The sequence below is a fragment of the Nycticebus coucang genome, chromosome 6 (assembly GCF_027406575.1).
Source record: "Nycticebus coucang isolate mNycCou1 chromosome 6, mNycCou1.pri, whole genome shotgun sequence".
Classification (NCBI taxonomy): Eukaryota; Metazoa; Chordata; class Mammalia; order Primates; family Lorisidae; genus Nycticebus; species Nycticebus coucang.
Genome location: NC_069785.1, coordinates 65,923,795 through 65,949,345, shown reverse-complemented (window position 1 = coordinate 65,949,345; position 25,551 = coordinate 65,923,795). Strand labels below are relative to the sequence as shown.

The following is a 25,551-nucleotide window of genomic DNA, read 5'->3' as shown; positions in this document are numbered from 1 at the left end:
GGATTTACTTCCTCCGTAAGTAAAATGCTGAAAGTGAACAGAGTGATATCCCTGATTCAGGAGACTGTGTGTTGTTCACAGCACACACCATTCAAATCTGCAAACTTCTGGCCACAGGTATGTTGCATATTTGACAAAGCTTCTTTTATCCCCTCCCCGAATAAAAACTTGCATTTTTAATTGAAGTTTCTTCCCATACACCCAGTGCATTATTTTGGATACTGCTGCTCTGAAATCTAGATCCTTAGCATACAGCAGGTTCTCAGCAAATGTTTATTCACTGAGTAAAGGCAACACATCAGCTTTCAGATTTTTTTTTGATGTTGTTCACAATATGTTTGAGGACCACCATGTAAACCAGACTCTGTTGCAAGTAAAAGTTTTGAAGGCAAAAATCAGGGGAGAAAAGGGACTGCTTATAATACCACGTTTTCTTCATAAAAGATCTGGTACCTTTCTTTAATACATATTCCTACGTATAACTGATAGTTTTGTCATTCTGTTGAAAATTGTTTTTGTTTGATCATGTCCATCTTCAATTGATGAGTGCTAACAAAGAGAAATTTATTAGTTTTGTATATTTATCACGTGTCAGCTTTCCAAAATTTCTTATTAATTGTAGTGCTGTTTTCTACCAGAGTCCTCCTGGGCTTTCTGGGCATCCTATCATATTATTTGAAAATAGCAATAGTTTTATCTTTGGTCCAATATTTACACCAATTATTTCACTTACTGTCTTAATGCAAAAACTAGAACTGCCAAAACAATGCTTAATAATAGCAGTAGTCATGTAAATGATGATGGGAAGTATTTCTGTCTTGTCTCTGATTTTTTTTTTTTTTTTGGCCGGGGACAGGTTTGAACCTGCCACCGCCAGCATATGGGACAGGCGCCCTACTCCTTGAGCCACAGGCGCCACCCACTTGTCTCTGATTTAATGGAAATGGCTTTGGCATTTCATCTTTTAGTATATCATATATGCTTTCTACTCTTTTGTAAACTCTAATAGTGTACTCCCTTTCATTTCAACATTCTTAGTTTTTTTAATGAGAAATGGCTATTTATAAATGTATTTTTTGCTTCTAATGGTACAGTAATCTGGAGTTTCCTGTAATAATAAATATGTTGAAAGACTTCAGGTAAATTGCAATATCACAATTTTTCTTTTTGATGTATCTTAGTGGGCAAGATTTGTTTTAATTTGTAAATACAGCATTTTAATTAATAAAACTGGCTTATTTTCTTTTTTGAAGTTTCTGTTTGAAGGTTTTGAAAGTTTTATTACATCAATGTACTTAATATTAAATTTTAATAGTTTGAGGCTGTAATATCCAATAGTAGCTACAAGCCATATGTAGCTATCTACATTTAAATTAATTAAAAACAAAACATTCATTCTTCAGTCACACTAGCCACATTTAATTGCTCAACTGCTGCTGTACTGACTGATACAGATATCACATCCAGGACAGGAAAAAAAAAATCTCTCTTTCTCAGCTTTAAAATTCTAGGGTTTTTTTTTTCATTGCTATTATGTATACTATTGAAGTTGTCCATGTCTTAAGGTTTCCTATCATATTCTTTGAAGAATTAAAATATCCTCAAACCAAACCACTCTTCACTCATCTGAAACAAAGAGGAATAGTCATACAAATGAACCTGATTTTTTATGCAACAGTAAAGAAATAAGTCCTTTAATCCACTAGCTACAAAGCTATCTTTATACAGTACAGCATGTACAATACTAAAACCCCAAATTAAAAAAAAAAAACCTTTATGCAAAAAAATACCCATCAAAAAGGGGACAGTGACAGATCCTTCATTAAATTTTAAATTCATTTTCATTTACTTACATAACATTTTTATATTTAGAGGCAATTTGACCTCTGGTTTTTTTATATATGACAGAGATACTGAAAAATATTCTAGTGACTTCATCTATTTCAAACTGAGGAAAGTTAAAATCTAAAAGAATTATTTTAGAAAACAAGCACATTTTTAAATTATTTTATTAAATTCTGGTGTGCTGCCATCAAAAAGTCAATTATGGAAAATTAGAAGAATACCTGCAAAGAAAACCCATATCCTCCGTTAAAAACGAACAAGGGCCAGCTTACTAAGGAAGAGCCTCTTATGATTTAAGACTGCTTCTATTAGAAAGTTTCTTTTTAAACTACAAAATACTGTTTTTAAATAAAGTCTTCTCTTTGTTCTCTAATTTTTTAAAACATTGAAAATTTGTGTCCAAATAGTTTATATAGTCAATAAAAGTTTTCTGCTTTATTTTTAATCACAACTGCCTTAGAAAATGATTCAGTATATGGTGGTGCCTGTGGCTCAGTGGGTAGGGCGCTGGTCCCATATACCAAGGGTGGTGGGTTCAAACCCAGCCCCTTCCAAACTGCAACAAAAAAAAAGCCGGACACTGTGGCGGGCACCTGTAGTCCCAGCTCCTTGGGAGGCTGAAGCAAGAGAATCGCCTAGGCCCAGGAGTTGGAGGTTACTGTGAGCTGTGTAACGCCATGGCACTTCTACCGAGGGCGATAAAGTTAGACTCTGTCTCTACCAAAAAAAAAAAAAAAAAGAAAGAAAGAAAATTCAGTATCAATTTAAACTCATACAATAAAGCTTTATTTCTGTTAATTTTAATTAAAATTGCTATTTTTTTATTTTTTTTTACTAGATGCAATAATTTTTTATTTTTTATTTATTTTTTTATTTTTATTAAACCATAGCTGTGTACATTAGTATGATCGTGGGGCACCATACACTTGGTTCACAAATCGTTTGACACATTTTCATCATATGTGTTTAAAATCTGAAATACAAGCCTTCTTTTTCTAGACAAACAAATTGATTCACATTTCATAATATTTCTTTGACTGAAAGGATGCTCTGAAATATTATCTGCCAGGAAGAAAACATTCTAGTAATTTGCTTTTAATGTTCCTTTCATAATTCTCCATTTTCAGAACTTCAGGCACCATGTTGACAGCACTGTGTTAGATTTAAAAAAATTATCTGTTCAGTATTTTGTATTTATTAACTCCAAATGCCTACCTGTAAGAAATCAAAATTCCTTTGGTTCCAATTTTTGTTTCTTTTCAACTACAATAATGTATACGTACACACAATTCCATTTATATTAGTTAAGGAAGGGAAGTTGGGAGGGAAGGAAAGGAAATATTACTTAAACAATAAACTGAATATTAGCTCTTATGTGAAAATCTTGGGAAGATTTTCATTTTTATCGAAATCTTCATTTACCTTTCAGTTTCATCTTAATCTATCTCCTCAAGGAGTAGGGCTATGTCACATCAAAATTATTCCTTTGGCATTGCTTCCCCTCATTTGAAATAGTGACCTATGTTATGTTGTTCTGCTTGGTTGATAAGTGCTTCCCATCTGGACGCCCTGTTTATATTAGAACAGGGGAGCTGCTCACAGGAGTGTCTTATCTTGTGAGGGAAATAAAGCATCATGATCTTTCCTTCTGCAAGGAAAAATGTTCTGTGGCCTCTTAGTCCTTTAAAATGATCAGAGGGCACAAGATTACAGATTTGGTGGAATGTTCCCCATTTTTGGAAGACAGATAACAAAATTCAATCTTTCAAATGTACATCACCTACTCTGCACCAGACACTGAGTACTAGGGGAAACAGGAAGATCTGAGACTCGGTGTCTGCAGTCTCCAAGGACAATTACAAATAACTCGCATGCAGCAGGAAATTACAAGTATCCCAAGAACTCTAAATTCAGGAGAGATTACATCCAGCTACAATTGGAGTTGGGGTGGAGAGGGGAGAGTTCGGTGATAACTTCATAAAGGACTGCAAACATAGGATAGGGCAGGGAATCTTGGCAAGAGGAAAATAGAGAAAGAAAAACCGTAAGCCTCAGAGAGCACACTGCAAAAGGGACTTTAACATTAGCTAAAGTCAAAATATTTAATAATCAAATGTTACACCTCATGCACCAGTGTTTTACCACTGAAGCCCATTATTCAATCTAATTAATGCTCAAGGAAAATTTATATACTCAAGTGAAATTGTTAAAATGCACTGGAAAATCTTTCCTCCGCCCTCTAACAGAAATAGAAAATCTTTCTCTTTGTTTCTTAATCACAATGAGGTGTGGGAGGAATGTTAATTATCAATTTACAACTATCACAGATTCCTTTTTGGCCATCAGCATAAAGCTACAGGGTGATTCCCTGGCATTTTGTTCTAAAACCCACAAATGAGCCAATAATGTGAACAGCTGCAACTCCCTTCCTGCATTTCAGAAGCTCTGGGTGTCCACACACTTGCAGCTCTGTATAACTTCACACAAAAGACTGGCAACTGGCCAAGAAGACTCAGCCATGGCATATACTCCTCAAGGATCAAGATTTTCCATTTAATTTCAATTTGGCCATGAAATGACATATAAACGGACTATACTACTCTAAATACAAAACATATTAAAGTCAAATTTCTATTTAATAAAAGTATGCCTCTAAAATGTTAACAAATAAGAACATTAAAATATATAATCTATATTTTAAAGATTCCAATGAAAATAATTATGTTCCATTAAAATAATTCTCAAAAAGTTAGTTTCTTCAGAATCTTACCAATAGCAAGAAAAGCAAATGCAAACTTGTTATAATACATAGAGATTTAACTGTATTTCCAAAGTTCCCCGCACATTGCTAACTGAAAATCAGGAAGAATGAATGTTCTCAATGTTTGGTACATATAAGCTGGCATGGCCTATGACAATGACTGTGAGATAGATACTTCAAGAATGATATTAATTTCTGCTATCTAAGCAGAAATACTTCTGAGCACACAAAAACACATGGTTCTATATGTTGTTCTAGTACACAAGTTTCCTGAAGGAAAAGGGAAAAACACTAATGAAAACACTTTAACCACGTGGCTAATGCTTAACTTTGGTAGAAAGGAGTATTTCACAATAGCAAGTAACAATAAACTGAGCACTAACCCTTATGTGAAAATCTACACAAAATTTTCCTTGTTACCAAATCTCCATCTACTTTTAGCTTCTCTCTCTTCTAGGTCTGGACACCTTCTACACAGAGGATCACTGAAGTAGTAGTGACTAAATTTCAAGAATTTATTCAATAGGCTAAAATTTAATAACATTAAACTTATAAACATTTTAGGTGGCGCCTGTGGCTCAGTGTGTAGGGCACCGGCCCCATATGCCAAGGGTGGCGGGTTCAGACCCAGCCCCGCCCAAACGGCAACAGAAAAATAGCCGGGCGTTGTGGCGGGCGCCTGTAGTCCCAGCTACTCAGGAGGCTGAGGCAAGAGAATCGCATAAGCTCAAGAGTTAGAGGTTGCTGTGAGCCGTGTGATGCCACAGCACTCTACCGAGGGCGGTACAGTGAGACTCTGTCTCTACAAAAAAAAAAACAAACTTATAAACATTTTAAAAACCTGGTAAAACCACTGGCCTTTTTTTCCTTCCTTTTGATGGGTACCTTTCCCTGATACAACTATCAACTTAAGCACAATGTAGAAAGGACTGCCATAGCACTTCAGTAGAAGGTGTGAATTTAAAGTGGTATTTGGACTTTAAATTCTAATCTCTGCCCAGCATTGCCTTCATGTGACATTCCACAGCTGTCTGGCAAGAAAAACATCTACAGGGCGGCGCCTGTGGCTCAGTCGGTAAGGCGCCGGCCCCATATACCGAGGGTGGCGGGTTCAAACCTGGCCCCGGCCAAACTGCAACCAAAAAATAGCTGGGCGTTGTGGCGGGCGCCTGTAGTCCCAGCTACTTGGGAGGCTGAGGCAAGAGAATCGCTTAAGCCCAGGAGTTGGAGGTAGCTGTGAGCTGTGTGATGCCATGGCACTCTACCGAGGGCCATAAAGTGAGACTCTGTCTCACTTTAAAAAAAAAAAAAAGGAAAGAAAAACATCTACAAAGGGGATTTTTTCCTTCGGTGTCAACAAACATTTCAATTGAGGGTAAACTGATTAAAACAAGAATTATTCATCATATTTACTAGTCAAAGAAAAAAATTGCTCCACACCAAAGATAAAACTGCAAAATATACTGACTTTCTGAACATACCAAACGGATATGGATCACTAATCACTTGTAAACTAAATAACCTAGTTTGAAGTAGTCACAAAAATAGGTACTTATTTTACTGTCATTTATATGAAACAGACACGTATATTACAGAGAGAAAACAGAGCCTCCCACCTCTTTTTAAAGGATGAGATACCTTAAAAAAAAAAAAAAAAAGCCTGAAAGGCTATATAACAAATTCTTTTTTTTTAAGTATTAAATAAGCTTTATTTTAAAATGTTAAAAACATGATTCCAGTAGGAAAAAAATTTCCATCCCTCCATCCCCCAATCCACAACAGGATTCACAGCAGTTTTGTAATGTTTGAACTTAGGATGATGAGGATGTTTGGACCACCTGGAGTCTTCTTTAAAATTATCTCTGAGGAGGGGTTTAGGACTGATTTTTCAAAATATTCCCAGAGACTGTTTTTATACTCAAGTTTAAAAGCCATTGATAAAAGTAAAAACCTAGATGTGACCACCTCTGGTTTCATAATAGGTATAAAATAAAACATATATTAAAATAATTTAGGAAGTCCAGATAAATGCCATAATGGTCTGTAAGGTAATCTAAGACTGCTGATGTGCCTGACAGAGCATTAAATATTCTTTTTTCCTGCCTAGAAGTTATCTTTTCCATCGTGTACATTAAATGTTGATAGAAACACATGTAAGGAGTTCCAAGTTCCAAGAGCAATGTCAACCCAGTCCCAGATGCACTTCAGTGGGGTTTCCTCCTATCCAGCAAACATGGCCGGGTTTGCTAAGAGTCCTCTTGCAACCATCACACCATCTGTCCCAGTATTCTGCCACACATTTTCTGCTTTTTAAGCTTCTGATGTCTCCATTAGCAATGACAGGTATAGACATACTCTCCTTAATTATTTTGATGGCATCATAGTGAACTGTGATCCAGGAAACTCCTGTAGCTTTAGCTTTTGGACAAAGATCTACAGTTCTTGAAAGGGCATCATGGATCCTTATTTTAATAGAAACTGAAAATCTGGGGTTTCCCACTTGATTTCTTACTTGTTTCACCATATCTTGAATAAGCTCTGGCTTGTTTATTAACCAATCCCCATAACCTTCTGCCATTGCCCATCTCTGAGGACAACCACAGTTAATGTCTACCATTTGCATAATGACAGACTATGAGCAGCATCAGATAGAAGACTTGCATCATTAGCAGCAAATGGGACGATCAGTGGGCAATCACCTTGGTTTGTGGTAAATTCACTGTCTCTGGCTTTTATAGATCTGACAAAATCAGCGGTGACTATCATTGGTGTATATAACACAGATCACAACTGTATTTTCTTACTAGTGTTCTAAAAGCCAACTTTAAATATCAAACCATTGGAGCACAGACTTTCACTAGCTGCCCAGAGTGAAATATTTCTACTGGATCTTTTTTTTCTTCTTGACATATGTGGTTTGTATGTAGTCAAGCTTCAAGAATACAGACTTGTTTCAAATTTGTCTTTTCACTGTTCAGTCTTCCTTCTTCATCAACTCTCCATAATTCCCCGCACTGTTGAGACCCAGCAATTTTTTCTTCTCAAGCTTTTCCTGCGGGATTTTATCCCAGGATTGCGAATCGAGGCGCTGGACAGAAATGTAGAGCTATGCTACAACTCAGTCCTGCTCGCTGGGAAGTGCAAAGGAAGCTCCCAGGAACTCGCCTCGCTTCTGCAGCCTTGCAGCAGGAGGCCCCTGTTCTCAGGTCTAATACTTGCTTTAGAGGGACGCGCTGCTGCGGCGTCTTGGCGCCGGCCTAGTCTTGGGACGGGAAAACGGCTCCCAGCTGCAGCCTGATGGCGGGGAGCGTTTCCCGGCTCTGGAGCCCCCGCCGAATAGCTCCTCAGGCTGGCGCGGAGCCGCCTATACAACAAATTCTTGACATGTACCCCTGGGGGATTAGAAGAGGAGCACAGAACTGTACTGGGGGAAGAGAGACTGTCCAAACAATTGCATAAACAAAGAAGTTAAAATTTTAAAGATTATATGGCAAAATGTTAATTGAACAGTAGGATCATAAGTTTTGTTTTTATAATTAGTTTTTATATTATTCGTCAACTAAAAATAACACAAGCAATTATAATTATGAACAACAAAAAAGAAATAGATATATATCCCTGAAACTTAATGGGATGGACAAGGAGCAGGTTGTAGGAGAGGAGAAGAGGCCTGGAAGTTGAAAGGAACAGTTCAAAGTGAAATCTGAATAAGGACAGACAGACATCAAGGCCCCGGACCCCTGTGACAGAACTAAGAGCAGGTAATGCAGCAGCAACTGGCTTAGAGCCTGGGACAGGGGATGGAAGAGTGCAAGGAAAGTGGGAGCACACCTGCACTCACATAGTAAGGAATGTCATTTCCAGAAAATTTTAACTTACCAGTATGTACTGTAGCTACTGCAATCCATACAAACTGTATGCTGAACTTTATCTTGCTTTTCTGATTTCTTATGGTTGGTTAAGGGTATTTGTGCATCTTCATAATGTTTTTTTGCATGGCCATTCACATACCTTAAAAAAACCAAACGAAAATTTACTTTAATCTAAATATTGCTCTGGAGATTAAAGTACTAAGAGATTTTAAAAAATTAAATGTTAATCAAATAAAAATTAAAAAATCCTGTAACAGTATTCAATTATTTAGTCATTTATTAAGCTGAATACCTAAAACATGCTCCCTTTTTGCAAATACTACAGTCAAGTTTTAATTACATGCAATACTAGGCTCAGGCAAGGAAAGGCATTATTTATGCTAATCAGTTTTAACATCATTAATATTATCACTTATAAACACCTTTGCTGATACTTTCTCATACTGCTAACCTCCAATTTGAACTATTATCAAAGACAAGCTCTGTAAACTAAATTACTCAACCACTTCCCACAGGGCCATAGGCTCTGCTTAGATTGCTGCTTAATATAAAACATGAGAGTCAAATATGGAAACAGGATAATCTTTCATTTCTTTCTCATCAATATGTCTTCAAATCTTTCATTTGCAAGTCTGAAGAATCAGTTCCAGTCATATGGAAACACATTTGCTTAGAAACAATCTAAATGAAACACAAATCATCTTAAATTTACAAATACTATTATCTCTTCACATGTACAAAGATAATCAAAATTTGATTATGTTCCTAAAAATTTTGTAACATTTTGCAATTCAAGCTTAATAACTCACCTTATTACAAGCAAAATGAAAATGAAATAAGTATTCGTATGTACATGGTGTGCAGCCAAATTCACCTATGCCTTCAACTAAAAACTGCACAAACTGCTTCCACTGACCCCTGCTGTGAAGATCTTATACAGAGGTAACCATGAAAGTTTTGAACAGACTTTGTTATGGTGCATTATTTCACTTCCAAGAAACATAGTCCATAGCATCCTTTCTGATTCACCCACACAAGTTTCAACTTGCTCAGATTATCAGTGTTGCTGGGAGGGCTTCATTTCTTTCTATCCACACAGATTTTACATTTCTTAATTTTTTCTAATCTCAAAATAAAATTTTTTTTTGAGACAGAGTCTCACTGTGTCGCCCTCAGTAGAGTGCCATGGCATCACAGCTCACAGCAACCTCAAATTCTTGGGCTCAAGCGATTCTCTTGCCTCAGCCTCCCAAGCAGCTGGGACTACATGCGCCCACAAAAACGCCCAGCTATTTTTTGTTGCAGTTGTCATTGTTGTTTAGCTGGCCCGGGCCAGGTTTGAACCTGCCACCTTCAGTGTATGTGGCTGGCGCTGCAACCACTGTGCTATAGGCACTGAGCCTATCTCAAAATTTTCATAATGACCCATTAACAAAGACCTTCCCAGGTCTTAGAAAGCAGACAATTTGTAGAAGGCAAGAACTACTTCAAAACTTAGTAAAAGCAAATGTTGTTTAAATGGTACTAAAATAAATAGGCTCAGAGAATGTAGATAATATTTTCATCATGAGGCACCTTAATTGCACAAGAAGCAACACTTACCTTGGGAAAAGTAGGATAATTGTGGTGAGTAGGGAAAGAGCAACTCCAAGCCTAGTCTCTACCTATACCCAGGAAAACTGGACACATTCACGGTACTATTAAACTGATCATATTCTTTTCCCATTTTTTCACTGTACTTTTTAAATATGCATCTTCTGTCCACAAAACTGGACTAAAATGAATTTTAAAGTCAAATAATAAGAGTATAAGCTCAAAACTAGGCTACCTAGGTTCAAGAGCAGGCTCTGTCACAGCCAGTTCATGTAAGCTTGGGTGAGATATTTAACTTCTCTGTTTGTTTTCTCATCTATAAAATGGAGATAATAGTATTTTGAGTCTTACGGGTTGTTAGGTGATTAAATAATCCACGGCATATAACAAATGAATGTGATTATTTTATTAGTATTTCTCTTTCTATGTTTAACATAAATGCTTAGAAGGTGGTCACATTAACCACATATTTTGAGATAATACATTATTGCACAGGCCAAGAAACACCTACTAATTTAAAAGGTAAACTCTAATTCATCATATATGTTCAATATCTACTCTTCTTAATTTCCTATTCTTATCATATATTTATAATACTTTGCCATGAAAAATAATGGTAATTTATTGCTATAGCAATAATAATAAACAGTAACAATAAAAGGCATTTCTACTTTCAAGTCTTTGAAAACTGACCATTTTTACAGAGTACATATAATTCTGGAACACTATGGTCTCCAAATCTACCATATGCCATATTCTATGGTTCCCGTCAATATAAGTGATAAAGTAAGAAGGGTGATTACTGATGACATTAAGATTAGCAATGTTTTGGCTAATACCCAAACCGTTAGTCAGAAGGAGTTAAATATTTTTTATAAACTAGCTAATGTAAAAAAAAATTTCCTTCATCTAGTTTTGAATTTTAACTAGACATTTTGGTATACAGCGCAAGAGGAAAATTTTCACTATACAAGCTATAGATCTCAAAAAGTTGAAAAATAACTTACATAGGATGGTGTCATGAAGACCAACAGAATATATTATTCATATATGCTATTGATAACCTATGCTCCCTAGTTGAAAAAATATTCAACATTCCCCTACAAGTAGCCTAAAATTACTGAAAAATCAGTATATTTGGCAATCAATACCTAGGATAACACGATAAAAGAAAATTAACCAATTAGCTAAGTAAAGTGGAGATCCAAATTCAGGCTACTCTCAATTATCTGTTTAATCTACTTAACTGTATTTCTCCAAAACGCTGTCAAATTTCTAAATCTAAATATGTTTGCAACCGAAACAGTCCACCTACAGAATCTAGAAATTTTTCAATTTAGTTTTCCAAAACCTGCTTAGAGAATTGTTTGGTGCTTGCTATTAAGAACATCAATCTCTCCAATTTTGGAGAGTTTGGCGAATCTTGATTGGCACATGACCCTCAAGAGTTAAGTTGTAGAGCACTATGAGACAACTGAAGAACAGAACTATATAAATTTTATGGCATTATAATTCTCACCTCTCAAAATCTAGGAGAGGAATCTGTCTCTTCAAGTGCAGAATTTAAGTGCTTCTACTTTTCTTCTTTTTTTAAAAAAAGTTATCTGTACAAAGTATTTTCAGGTTCCCCAAATCCTAGAGATTTCAAAACCACAATAGCCACAGTTAAGATATGCAGTTAACATTTTCCAAAGGTACTCTTAAGTGTACATGGAAAAAATACTAAATTCCAGGACTCAAAATATGAAAAATCAAAAGTTTACTGTAGAAAGATGCTTTCTTCATTCAGTAAGGATTTTAAAATAACAATGGGGAAATACTCCAGATAAATATAACATAGATTTCAGCCTGTGGGAGTCAGTATAATTTCTCATCTGTTTGCTGCTAAGCTATGAATTTCTAAAGTAAATTCAAAGTAGATTTTCTAAGCTACAGAGCAATAGAAATAAATATTCTACAAACTAGACAAAAAACACAGAACTTGGTATTTACTTGAGTTTGTATCAAAAGAAAAGAGTTACTTAAGTTATTTAAGTATTATCATTTTGAAGCCAAAAACTAAGAGGAAATGAACTAGAATAGGGTGGTAGGAAATTTAAGTCCCTAAGGAAGCAAAAAAATATATAATAATTTTTGGGGGTTTTTTGAGACAGTCTCACTCTGCCACCCTGGGTCAAGTGCCATGGAGTCATCATAGCTCACAGCAACCTTAAACTCTTGGGCTCAGCCAATCTTAAGCTTCCTGAATAGCTGGGACTACAGGTACACACCACCACCCTATGGTTAATTTTTCTATTTTTAGTATAAGTGAGTTCACGCTCTTGCTCAGACCGGTCTCAAACTCCTGAGCTCAAGGGATCCTCTGGCTTTGGCTTCCCAGAGTGCTAGGATTATAGTCATGAGCCACCAAGCCCAGTCTGAAAGCAAAATGTCTTAATGGGATAATGAAATATTTAGTACATCTCAGATAGGAATTAATAATGAACTCCATAATAAGGTCATTTCAAAGAGAATTCCTTTATCTGTAAATATTTTATTGTTTTCTTTTCCAGAAGAATGAGATGATATTTGAGATTTAATTCTACAGTCAGTAAAGGTGGGGAGTGGGGTAGGTAACAGATGGAACAATACTGGCCACGTTGAAGACAGATGATAAGAACATGGGGTTCAATTATACTCTCTCTACATGTGTGCTTAAATCTTACCCTAAATAAAGGGTTGAAAAAACAACCTTAGGTAAACATTCATTTCAAGATTTTAAAGTTCCCTTATTTCATCATTTCAATCAAGTATTACTAATAGACAGTTTTGATCATCAAACTAATTCTTCTAAGTATCAATATGAAAGGGTTTTTCCCTAGATTTTTTTTCTGGCTGTATCACAGAACCAAGGAATTTAACTGGAGAGGGAAGCCCTACATTATGATTAACAATGGTACTAAATCCAAATCAATAAAACTCTGACATAAAGCTTAAAGGCGAATCTTACAGAGTAAACAGGGCAGTGAAATAATAAGCATGTCACCTACCTTCCACAGTGGACACTTGAACAAGTCAAACAGACCCAGGGGCTTTTGTTGGACCGGCACACTAATAAAAAGAAAAATATACAATATACCAATCGTATCATGTTATTTCCCAATTTATCCCCCATTATCTTGTGATTAAATCCCATGGCTGCTTAGGTACACTGGAATCACAAATCCCTGCTTTGTCGATGCATTTACACGAAATGGCTGCCTAATTAAAGTTATACTGAAAAGAATCTAAAAGCATGTCCGCAATAGCTGTGCATTTTAATTGCTGACTCAATTCAAATAGCTTAACCATGGTAAGCACATATATGCTTTTCTCCTTTATTACTTATTCCTTTTTGCTACAGTCCCTGACAAGTTAATGATAGTCTATTTTCCCATTAACATTTTTTAATAAGTCTAGTTTTTTAATCACATGTCTTTGCCATGCAGGTTATATACCACTATAAATGACAATTCTTTCAGTTTATTTATTAAGAGGCACAACCTAAGGATACAATTAGAAAGACTAAGACTAGTTTTCCCAAAGTCATTCCCAATTGCATAAAATGCACGACAGCTGTACATAATTATTGCTGACAGTATAATCAGGACATTATTATTTTAGTTTAAGTATAAGAGTATGGAAACTTTTTTTTTTTTTGCAGTTTTTTGCCAGGGCTGGGTTTGAACCCACCACCTCCGGTAAATGGGGCTGGCGCCCTACTCCTTTGAGCCACAGGTACCACCTAGGTATGGTAACTTTTAAAAATATTGATTAAAATTTTACTTGCTGTTTACTCATTCAATTTTTTTTTTAAAGTCCTGTACATGTAGCAATGATTTTCAGAAGAAAGGAATATAAAAATCACCTGGAAAACTTTTTCAAAACACCTAAGTTCTACTCAGCCAAAGATACCTACACTGGTAGGGAAAGACTTACAAAGAACATGTTCATTTTGAACAAAAGCAGCTTGCCACATGACTCCCTAACACAACTCCTTGAGAACTGCTAGTCAGCCTCCTAGGGGGATTGTGGGGAGCACCACGGTACAACCACACACTTAGGATCATATTAAATCCACAGCCTGGCACATTAATATGTTTCAAACATTTGTTTAAAAGAAAATTTACATTTATTAGTAAAGAATACACATACCAATCAAAGCACTCTGGGAGGCTGAAGTGGGTGGATTGAGCTCAGGAGTTCGAGACCAGCCTGAGCAAGAATGAGACCTCATCTTACTAAAAACAGAAAAATTAGGTGGGCGTCACAGCAGGTGCATGTAGTCCCTGCTCCTTGGGAGGCTGAGGCAGAAGAATCACCTGAACCCAGGAGTTTGCGGTTGCTGCAAGCTATGACACCATAGCACTCTACCTAGCCCAGGCAACAGAGTGAGATTTTGCCTCAAAACAAACAAACAAAAACACATACTAAGCTCGTCTAAGATCTGGTCCCTACCCACATCTCTCCTGCCTTATCACACATCACCGAAGGCCATTCTCAAAGTTAAAAAATTAACCAAAACTGGAAATAAGGTGAATTGGGAACTCTTAAGTCCTTTCAGTGTACCCTGAAATACTGTTTAACAGCTCCTCCCAAAGATATTTAATTATAGTACCTAGTTGTTTGACCTGCTGTTTACTATTGACTAGGACCCAAATTCAGGTAAATCTGTACATTTTAATTTTACAAAGATTTCTGTTCAGCAGACTCCAAAAGTTCCGGGTTTACTCTATAGGACATTAGTCAGTTTTGTATCTAGTCTAGCAATTTTATTCCAAGCTGTTTCTTCAGTGTCTATATACACTTTGTTTCCAAGTACTCTTGGAGCCAGCTTTACTATCCTACTGATTCCCTCATAAATAAGTTAAATTAATCTTCGAATATGTTAATTCTATATTCATGTGAGAAAGGAGTGCTGAGGAGGTGAGAACAAGAGAGTATAGTGATACAGTGTCCAAGGGCCTTTCCTGTTTGGCCAGCACACAGCTTCAACTCTTTCTGAATATGAAAGCGTGTGTGTGAGAAAGCCCCTTCCTGTTAGCCTGTCCTTCGTACATTCGCACGTTCACGTTAACCACCAGGGCCATCTTGACGGAGTTTGAGTTTTTTACTCAATTTGGTCTAATTCTGTCATATGTCCACGTTAAGCCCCACGACAGAAAGGCCTAGAAGAATACCTACCAAACTGCTAACAATTATTTTTAGACAGGTACACAGGAAGGTAACTGAGAGAAGACTGCTGGCTTTTTACCTGTACACTCCTCTGGTGTTTGCTTCACAGCAACAACATCATGTTTTTATAGCTTGAAAAGAAAGTCCAGTGAAATATATTTTTAAGAACCGAAGTATTAGAACACATCTTACTTTAACAGGTGTTCATGGTTTGGAGGTATGATCTGGAGGACTGAAAAACTATGAGTATCATTATTTTGTTCCTCTAGCAAATCTCTCTTTTTCTCTTAGTAAATATTAAGGAATGCTGTAAGTCAAACTGAAAAAAAAAAAAAAAAAAAACTATTGGAAGTTTAATATTATCCTGAAACAATTAGGACTAAATTTTCAACTATTCATGTATTTTTTCTTTTTAATTATGGAGGATTTTTTCCCCCACTTTTGTAAGAAGAAAAGGAAATCTACAGCAAAATAACCATTACTTGCTTTGGTGTGTTTCCTACCACGTGCTCCTTTTTTTCTCCTTTATATTGTAAACATATACACAGTACATATAATTTTGTGATCTCGTTTTCCCACTGTCAACACATAGATACAGCCAGGCACAGTGGTTGATGCCTGTAATCCTAGCACTCTGGGATGCCAAGGCGGGTGGATTGCCTGAGCTCACAGGTTCGAGACCAGCCTGAGCCAGAACAAGACCCTGTCTCTAAAAATAGCCGGATGCTGTGGTGGGCACATGTAGTCCCAGCTATTCAGGAGGCTGAGACAAGAGAATTGCTTGCGCCCAAGAGTTTAAGGTTGCTGTAAGCTATCATGCCACAGCACTCTACCAAGGGCAACAAAGTGAGACTCTGTCTCACAAAAACACATAGATACATTTCTTCATATTACTACATTTAGAACAAGGTATTATAAATGTAGTCTTATCTCAATTAGTTCACAAAACTTTATTAATTTTTAAATTTCTTAATTCAATTTAACATTTAAAAAAATCCTAAGGCTGAAAGGAAGAGAGAATGGGAAGTAACTGCTTAGTAGGTATGAGTTTATTTTGGAATGACGAAAATGTTTTTGGAAGTAGATTAGTGGTTGGAGTTGTAAAAATCCCACTGGATGTATTAAATCCCACTGAATTGTCCACTTTAGAATAGCTAGTATTATATCATTTGAATCAGACCTCAAAAAAAGACAGATACTTAAGAAAGGGACGAGAAGAGAAAATAAAAGGAGATATAATACACTGGAAATAAATGTCTATGCCTTTTAATAAATCTTCAAAAAAAAAAAAAATACCCCACTTCATTTTCTGCCAGGCATGGTGGTGCATACCTGTAATCCCAGCTACTTGGGAGGCTGAGGAAAGAGCATCTCTTGAGCCCAGGAGTTTGAGACCAGCTTGGGCAACAAATAGTGCTCTTTGAGGGCATAACATAGTCACACTAGAAAAACAGAGAGCAGAAAGATACAGAACAGAACAGATTCTAAAGCCAATAAATGGCATTGCTTTGGCAAAATTCACTGTATACACACTTAATCCAAATTAAGAACCTTTAATGTAACCAAAAAAATTACCAAATGAATGAAAGATACTGGCTTTAAATTAAACTAACCCATAATTATTGTTGAGAATAGAACAGGTCATAGTATAAATAAAAAAATACTAAAAATAATCTTAAAACCATTTATGTTAATTACCTTTAGGGGGAAATGCCTTATTATAAAAGGTAGTTTCAATTTATAGTGAGATGAGTTTCAAAAGTTTATCTGTAAGATGAACACATTTTCCTTGGTAACAGTATTATACATTTCCAGGCTCTTCTATAAAACTTCCTGAAATGTAACGTAACTGAAATACTTATTTATATACAAATGAACATATATACATACAATAAAACACACACAGTAAAAATATTTTTATGCTCTGAATATAGTGTCTATTCAGCAAACATGAAAATATTAAGCCAAGCGTTTTTATTTTTTTAATCTTAAATGTTAGTACTTACGAGAAAGTATGATAAGTAAGGAAACTTGTGAAAGTTAAAAAAATTAAATCTGGAAACCTACAAGGGCTCTTTGATATACCTAATATCACTTCAAGGGGACATCAAGGAGAAGGAAACCGTGCATTTCTCACACTGTTAGACTTGGCCACAGGAGGGTCATATGGAGCCTCATAAGTGAAATCTCATCTTTTACTGAGATTATAAAATTTTCTCAAACCAAGATATCTTCTCCTCCAGCAAATTTTTCCTGTTTGCTTGGATTCTTCCAACCCCAATCTCAGTGTCTCATCTCCCAGCCCCTGGGCATCTCAGACCAGAGGTTTCTTTCACCACCCCCCCACCCGTCTTCAGCTATGGCCTCAGAATCTTCCTCTGTCCCTGTTCTCACTTCAGCCTCATGCTCTTCATGTTGACAGGAGGTCTCCTGTGTCTGGAGGGAATAGTGAATCTCTATCCTCTTCTGAGGTAGGGGCATTTTCCAGAAGGTAGCAGCTATTATGCTGGATGTGGGAAAGGGTGGAAAGGGCACAGCCTAAAATATACCTCATTCTCAAGTCTTCTTCCTAAACCCCCTACAAAGCTTGAAATCTCCTAAAAAACAGCAGATGAGATTCAGGGGCCCAGAGGAAAAAAGGCATCAAGGTAGTCTTCAGCCCCAAGTGGTTCGACCTCCACTATTTTCTAAAAGGAATAGTAGTCTGCTCCTTTATCAAGAGGGATAAACTAGGGAATTGTGCTTAAAGGGGCCTTACACAGAATGTTCTCTGGAGGGTTCGTAAGACATCATAAGACAAAGAGTTCTTAAAATGGCATCCACACTGAATGTGACGTTCTTTCTACATAATCACTGATCTTCAGTATGTTCCTTAGTATGTCCACTATATAGAACCTAATAATTGAGTATATTTAATATTTGAGGCCTACTAATAAATCTCCTTAAATTCTACATTTTTTGACTAAGTATCTCACATTACTGCTTATGACGCAATTCCATCACTATCTCTACACACAAGAAAGTTCAAGCACACAGCACAGACAGGCAGGCCTTTCATGTATATCTATTATTCAGTAGTCACTTCAACCTGGGCTCTTTACTTCTCAAGACTCAATGGCCAGGATTCTAGTCCTGACTCTACCATTATTAGCTTTAGAAGGTAGAACAATTACTACTATTCTGGATCTATTTATTCACTGTAAAATGAACAGCAGAGGATGACCTTGTCTCCTGTAATCATAAAGTTATCCAAAGAACATGATAAGGACTGACAAAAGTTAGATGAAACAATCATGTCATCCTCCCCCGTAAATAAAATTCTTCCGACTTTACTTTCCATTTAATTTTCTTAAAAGGCTTAACAAAAAGATTTATTGCTAGTGTAGTATAAACTTCTAAACCAATATTTGTCAGGTTTGTTCCTGCCACCCATCACCCCTGAGAAGCAAACACATTCCAACCACACTGCCTGCCAGTAACAGCAACTCACTGCAACAGGAGGGTGGGCAATACATGGTAGTTCCCTGTTGAAGACCATTACAGACAAACATGCTGCTGCAACAATAAAACTCAGAACCTCCTCCCACACACACTTTTTGAAGTGCAACACTTGAAAACTATTAGCAACCTGTAAGAAAACACCCACCTCTGTGTCTGTGTGTATAAGCAAGTTCATTTCAACGTAGTTGATTTGAGGGTGTTTTGTTGTTGTTGTTTTGGTCATGCCCCTTGTGTTTTGTTTTCTAGAGCACAGTGGCATCATCATACCTCACTGCACCTCAAACGTCTGGGCTCAAGCAATCCTCCTGTCTCAGCCTCACAAGTAGCTGGGACTATAGGTGTAGACCACCACACCTGACTACTGTTTCTATTTTTAGTAGAGAGGAGGATCTCACTCTTACTCTTGGCTTCAAGCAAGCCTCTCACTTCAACCTCTCAAAGTGCTAGGATTACAGACATGAGCCACTGCACATGGAGTAATTAAGTTAACATTTATGTAGTATATATTGTGTGCCAGGCACTACTGCAACCACTTTATGAATATTACTTCATTTAATCCTCTACAATCCAATGAGGTACATATAATATTTCTCTGGTCTGTTTGCTAAATTAGTAAGTGACAAAGCTGTAATTCAAATTCATGCAACATTTTGAAGGCATGGACAGGACTGCTGCAAAACAGTAAATCCAGAAAAGATTGCCACTTTTTTTTTTTTTTTGAGACAGAGTCTCAAGTTGTTGCTCTGGATAGAGTGCCATAGTATCATAGCTCATAGCAACCTCCAACTTGGGCTCAAGCAATCCTCTTGCCTCAGTTTTTTTTATTTTTTGTAGAGATGGGGTCTTGCTTTTGCTCAGGCTTGTCTCAAACTCATGAGCTTAAGCAATCCACCTGCCTCAGCCTCCCAGAGTGCTAGGACCATAGGCATGAGTCACCACACACCTAGCAAGACCGCCACTTTTATTTTAAAAGGATACCACACTCTGTGTTTCTGTATCTACGTATGTATTATATACCTACATATAAATTTTCTGAAGTCTAGAAGGGTACATGTTAGAGTAACAGTTAACAGTTATATAGAAGGAATGAGATGGTTATTAGAGCCACATGGACCTTTCATTTCAACTACACTATTTGAAGCTTGTTTTTGTGTTTGTTTGTTTGTTTGTTTGTTTGTTTGTTTTGCAGTTTTGGCCAGGGCCAGGCTCGAACCTGCCATCCCCAGGGATATAGGGCCAGTGCCTTACTCCTTAAGCCATAGGCGCTGCCCCACTATTTGAAGTTTTTAAAAAAACATTATTTCTTTTATAATTAAAATTAAATTTAAAATGCTTTAAGTTTAAATATACTGTTATTATAAAGTTGTCCTAATGAAATGGACTTATTCTAAGTTTTTAGGCATGAATGGTAAATAAAATCAAAATCCAAGATTATAACTCTATAAATTTGTAAAAATATAATCAATGGGCCAGGCACTGTGGCTCATGTCTGCAATCACAACACGGTGGAAGACTGAGGCAGGAGGATCACCTGGGATAGTGGTTTGATACCAGGCTGAGTAACACACTGAGACCCTCTCTTTACAAAAAAATTAAAAAATTAGCAAGCATGGTGGCACATGTTACTTGGGAGAGACTGAGATAGAAGGATCACTTGAGCCCAGGAGTACAAGACCGCAGTGATTCATGATCATGCCACTGTATTCCAGCCTGGGAAACAGAGCAAGATCCTGTCTTTAAAAAAAAAAAAAAAAAAGGTGGTGCTTGTAGCTCAGTGGGTAGGGCGCCAGCCACATACACCCAGGCTGGCAGGTTCGAACCCGCCCGGGCCAGCTAAAAACAACAATGACAACTGCAACAACAAAAAAAATAGCCGGGCGTTGTGGCAGGCACCTGTTGTAGTCCCAGCTATTTGGGAGGCTGAGGCAAGAGAATTGCTTAAGCTCAGTTTGAGGTTGCTGTGAGCTATGGTGCCACAGCACTCTACCCAGGGCTATAGCTTGAAACTCTGTCTCAAAAAACAAAAGTAGTCTATGAAAAATTTATAATTTTGTAGCTATTATCAAAACATGCAAATACACACTCCATAAAAATATCAATAGTAAAAGTGTTATTCCTCTTATAGTTGGGGCAGCGCCTGTGGCTCAAAGGGGTAGGGTGCCAGCCCCATATGCCAGAGGTGGTGGGTTCAAACCCAACCCCGGCCAAAAACAAACAAATACTCTCCTCTTATAGTTGGAGAATAGGGCAGTATCACCATAAAAATACTGTAAATATTCCACTACATATAAGTAGAAATATTCAAGTTCACCCAACTTACCTTCCCAATGATACATTTTTAGATGTTTAAGAGCAAAGAATGTAATCTTCTATGTATCATGCTTCTCTGAACTGCATGCTCACCAGCCTATACTATCTTAAAGGTTCATTAGTCTATCTATAACTTGAGTCCCCGAAAGTCATTAAAAAGAAAGTAAGCACTGAACCATACCGTACTCCAGAAAAGAAACCAACCTATACTGAGCAACGGCCAAAGGTGTCAAAGCAACCTGAGTGCAGCCAAAATTATTGCTTGATATCCCCTGTCCCCCACAATGCTGTTAATTCTGGGAATAGGTACTGGAATCCCAGGAAATAGGGCAACAGGAGCTACCTGAGTCCAAAGTTACATAAGCCAATGATAAACCTTGGGAACTGGAGAGGCCAAGCATGAACACCCAATCCAAAGTGGTCAGAAGTGGCAAGCTGGGACTTAAGGCCAAGATCATAGCACAGAACCAAGGTTTGAGCCAAGGTGGGAAAGGTAATTATAAAGCAAAGCTTATCCTTGTTGCTTCTTCACTTTCTCCACAAAAATATTTCCCACTTTCCTTCTGGCATCTCTCTTTCGCCTCCATCCCTTTCCTATTCCAGATTGACAGTCAATCACTCCTGAATCATTATTAGGTAAGCAAATCATCTGCTGTAAACATTTCTCATCACAAATCTTTTTGCTCAACAGTTTTGTAGTAAATTAAAGATGGACACAAATTCTTTAACACTCTTTGCATGGAAAGCCAAGTTCTACATCCTCACTTCCTGAATCTGGGCAGGCTCGGTGTCTGCCGTGACCAACAGAATACAGCAAAAGTGAATCTATAGCAATCTGCAAGTCCAGATAAATTCATAGCTTCTTCTTGCTATGGCTTAGAATGCTTGGTCTTAGGGAAACCTAAGACCAGCATACTGTGAGAAGCCCAAACAATGTGTAGAGACATCAAGGAGCCCAAGAGGTAACAGACACGTGAATTAAGAATCCACTTTGGGGGCGGCGCCTGTGGCTCAGTCGGTAAGGCGCCGGCCCCATATGCCGAGGGTGGCGGGTTCAAACCCAGACCCGGCCAAACTGCAACAAAAAATAAAAATAGCCGGGCGTTGTGGCGGGCGCCTGTAGTCCCAGCTACTCGGGAGGCTGAGGCAAGAGAATCGCTTAAGCCCAGGAGTTGGAGGTTGCTGTGAGCTGTGTGAGGCCACGGCACTCTACCGAGGGCCATAAAGTGAGACTCTGTCTCTACAAAAAAAAAAAAAAAAAAGAATCCACTTTGGGGGCGGCGCCTGTGGCTCAGTCCATAGGGCGCCAGCCCCATATACCGAGGGTGGCGGGTTCAAACCCGGCCCCGGCCAAACTGCAACCAAAAAAAAAATAGCCGGGCGTTGTGGCGGGCGCCTGTAGTCCCAGCTACTCGGGAGGCTGAGGCAAGAGAATCGCTTAAGCCCAGGAGTTGGAGGTTGCTGTGAGCTGTGTGAGGCCACGGCACTCTACCGAGGGCCATAAAGTGAGACTCTGTCTCTACAAAAAAAAAAAAAAAGAATCCACTTTGGAAGAGAATGTTCCAGTCCCAGGTGCTCCACCTGATATAATCCCAAATGAGTTCTTCATGAATTCTTGACACAAATTATACACAAAATAAAATGGTTGTTTTAAACTACTAAGACATAGGACAGTGTGTTATACAGCAATAAATAACCAGAAGGCCACTTATGGAAGGAGAGGTATCTGTGATACAGCACCAGCCATACCCACCAACCAACCCACTGGAATTACTGACACTGTTGTTTAGTGAAAGGATAGATGGAAAAGAAACTTTTAAGAGTTTTACCTGATTGTGGTATATGTACACCATGGAATATTATGCAGCCTTAAAGAAAGATGGAGACTTTACCTCTTTCATGTTTACATGGATGGAGCTGGAACATATTCTTCTTAGTAAAGTATCTCAAGAATGGAAGAAAAAGTATCCAATGTGCTCAGCCCTACTATGAAACTAATTTATGGCTTTCACATGAAAGCTATAACCCAGTTATAACCTAAGAATATGGGGAAGAGGGAGAGGGAGGAGAGGAAGGTGGGAGGTGGGCAGAGGGAGGGTGATTGGTGGGATTACACCTGCAGTGCATCTTACAAGGGTACTTGTGAAACTTAGTAAATGTAGAATATAAATGTCTTAACACAATAACTAAGAAAATGCCAGGAAGGCTATGTTAACCAGTGTGATGGAAATGTGTCAAACGGTCTATAAAAGCAGTGTATGGTGCCCCATGATCGCATTAATGTACACAGCTATGATTTAATAATTAAAAAGAGTTTTACCTGATAAGAATCAAAACTATCCAAAGACTACTATCCACTCTACAACACAGACAGTGAGAGTAAGGACGTGACAGTCTATCCTCAACTTTGGACTGGATCTTTCTGTATTACATCAAAATTTTCATAATTCATATCTAGACATGCTGCACCTACCGTAAGGCAACCTAATCCTTTAGCACAAACATCTCTCCTAAGGTTTCTCTGTACCATAAAAACAGTAACTCAGTACATATAGGTTTAAAATCTTCAAAATTTCAAAAGCATTATTTCCAAAGAAATCCCAAATTCTGGATAAAGATCCTCAAGGAAACACCATAGGCACTAGCAGGAACTCCTTTTCTCTAAAGCTACAAAGCCTTATCCTTCATTCCTTTTGCTTCTCTGGATTATGTTATTTAATAAGCATTCTGGTGGGTGGCGCCTGTGGCTCAAGGAGTAGGGCACCAGCCCCATATACCAGAGGTGGTGGGTTCAAACCTGGCCCCGGCCAAGAACTGCAAAAAATAAAAATAAAAATAAGCATTCTGGGAAACCTCAGACTTTACTGAAGGTCGAACTTGAAAACTGATTCTTAAATAATTATAAGTTGACAGCATCCTATTCCATCTCTGTTTCCAATTCTGTCTTTACCCGAGAATTCTGACATATTCTCCAGCCAGCACGATTTGATCTCCATTCTACCCTGCCATGACTGATGCCAGGTCTTTGTAGCTGGGATCAAGAGCCCAAGCTAATCAGAATCCCAATATTTCGGGGGTGGGGCCTTGGTGTGTGTCACACTTTATGGGGGCAAGACATGATTGCAAGAGGGACTTTACCTAACAATTGCAATCAGTGTAACCTGGCTTATTGTACCCTCAATGAATCCCCAAACATAAAATAAAAATAAAAAGAATCCCAATATTTCTGGGGAAGTACTCACAATTCTCTCATAAAGTTACTTGCAAATTATTCCGTGGCTGGGCTGGGGAGATAGTGACCAGAATTCTGTTCCACACTGTTCTAGTGGAACTACCAAGGACCCTTCATTACCCCTGCCCATGACCTCCACCCAGCCAGAACTCCTTTTATACAAAAACATATCAAATAGCTTGGCGCCCATAGTTCAGTGGTTGGGGCACAGCCACATACACCAGGACCTGCCAGGTTCAAACCCGGCCCCGGCTACTACTAAACAACAATGACAACTACAACAACAACAGAAAAAATAGCCAGGCCTTGTGGCGGACACCTGTAGTCCAAGCTACTTGGGAGGCTCAGGTAAGAGAATAGCTTAAACCCAAGAGTTTGAGGCTGCTGTTGAGTTGAGATGCCACGACACTCTACTGAGGGCAACATAGTGAGACTCTGTCTCAAAAAAAAAAAAAGTATCAAACAAATAATCTGCCTTAATTGGAATTCATTCATTCATTCAATCATTCGAGACAGAGTTTCACTGTGTCGCCCTGGGGTTGAGTGCCTTGGCATCATCATAGCTCACAGTAACGTCAACCTCTTGGGTTCAAGCGACCATCATGCTTCAGCTTCCTGAGTAGCTGGGACTATAGGCACCTGCCATAACACCCAGCTGTTTTTTTTTTTTTTAAGTTAGAGATGGGGCCTCACTCTTGCTCAGACTGGTCCTGAACTGCTGAGTTCAAGCAATCCTCCTATTTCAGCCTCCCAGAGTGCTAGGATTACAGGCCTGAGCCACTGTGCCTGGCACTTAATAGGAATTTAACTATTACTCTGGAGACTCAAATATATTAGAGATGATGTAACATAACAAACCAAGTATGGCTTCAGAGCCCACAGTGTCATGTTTGCATACTAACTCTACCATTCCTTTACCCCATGACCTTAAGCTAAGGTTAAGGTTCAGAGCCTGCTTCTCTGTAAAATGGGACAAATACCACCTTCTACCTCATATGACTATGGTACGGATTTCACTTATATAAAGTACACAGCACAGCACCTAACAAATAGAAAATACCCAGTGAATATCAGTTCCTTTCCCCTAAAAAATATCTTAAAAAGAATAAAACAGCTGTCAGGGGTTAATGCTGGCGGCTGTCATTATAAGCACTGCACTTAACATAGTCCCACATATATGACAATGAACAATTTTTAGAATTTTTCTCTAGTTTGCATTCTTTAAAAAGAATTACAGCACTCTG

The 25,551-nt window shown here is 37.9% G+C and overlaps 1 protein-coding gene and 1 pseudogene across 3 annotated transcripts in view; both read right to left on the bottom strand.

Moving 5' to 3' along the window:
- The window catches only part of USP3 (ubiquitin specific peptidase 3), a 105,197-nt gene that overhangs the window by 52,585 nt on the left and 27,061 nt on the right, over nt 1-25,551 (bottom strand). For 2 of the 3 annotated variants that reach the window (XM_053596074.1, XM_053596073.1), the window contains exons 2-3: nt 13,101-13,161; nt 8,486-8,617 (exon numbers count right to left, since the gene is read on the bottom strand). In XM_053596074.1, the coding sequence (XP_053452049.1) occupies nt 8,486-8,617; nt 13,101-13,161 (193 nt within the window). Of the gene's footprint in view, nt 1-8,485; nt 8,618-11,590; nt 11,707-13,100; nt 13,162-25,551 lie in introns of those variants that run through there. The other variant, XM_053596075.1, reaches the window with a different exon arrangement.
- On the bottom strand, nt 4,940-8,242 carry LOC128589162 (tRNA-dihydrouridine(20a/20b) synthase [NAD(P)+]-like; annotated as a pseudogene).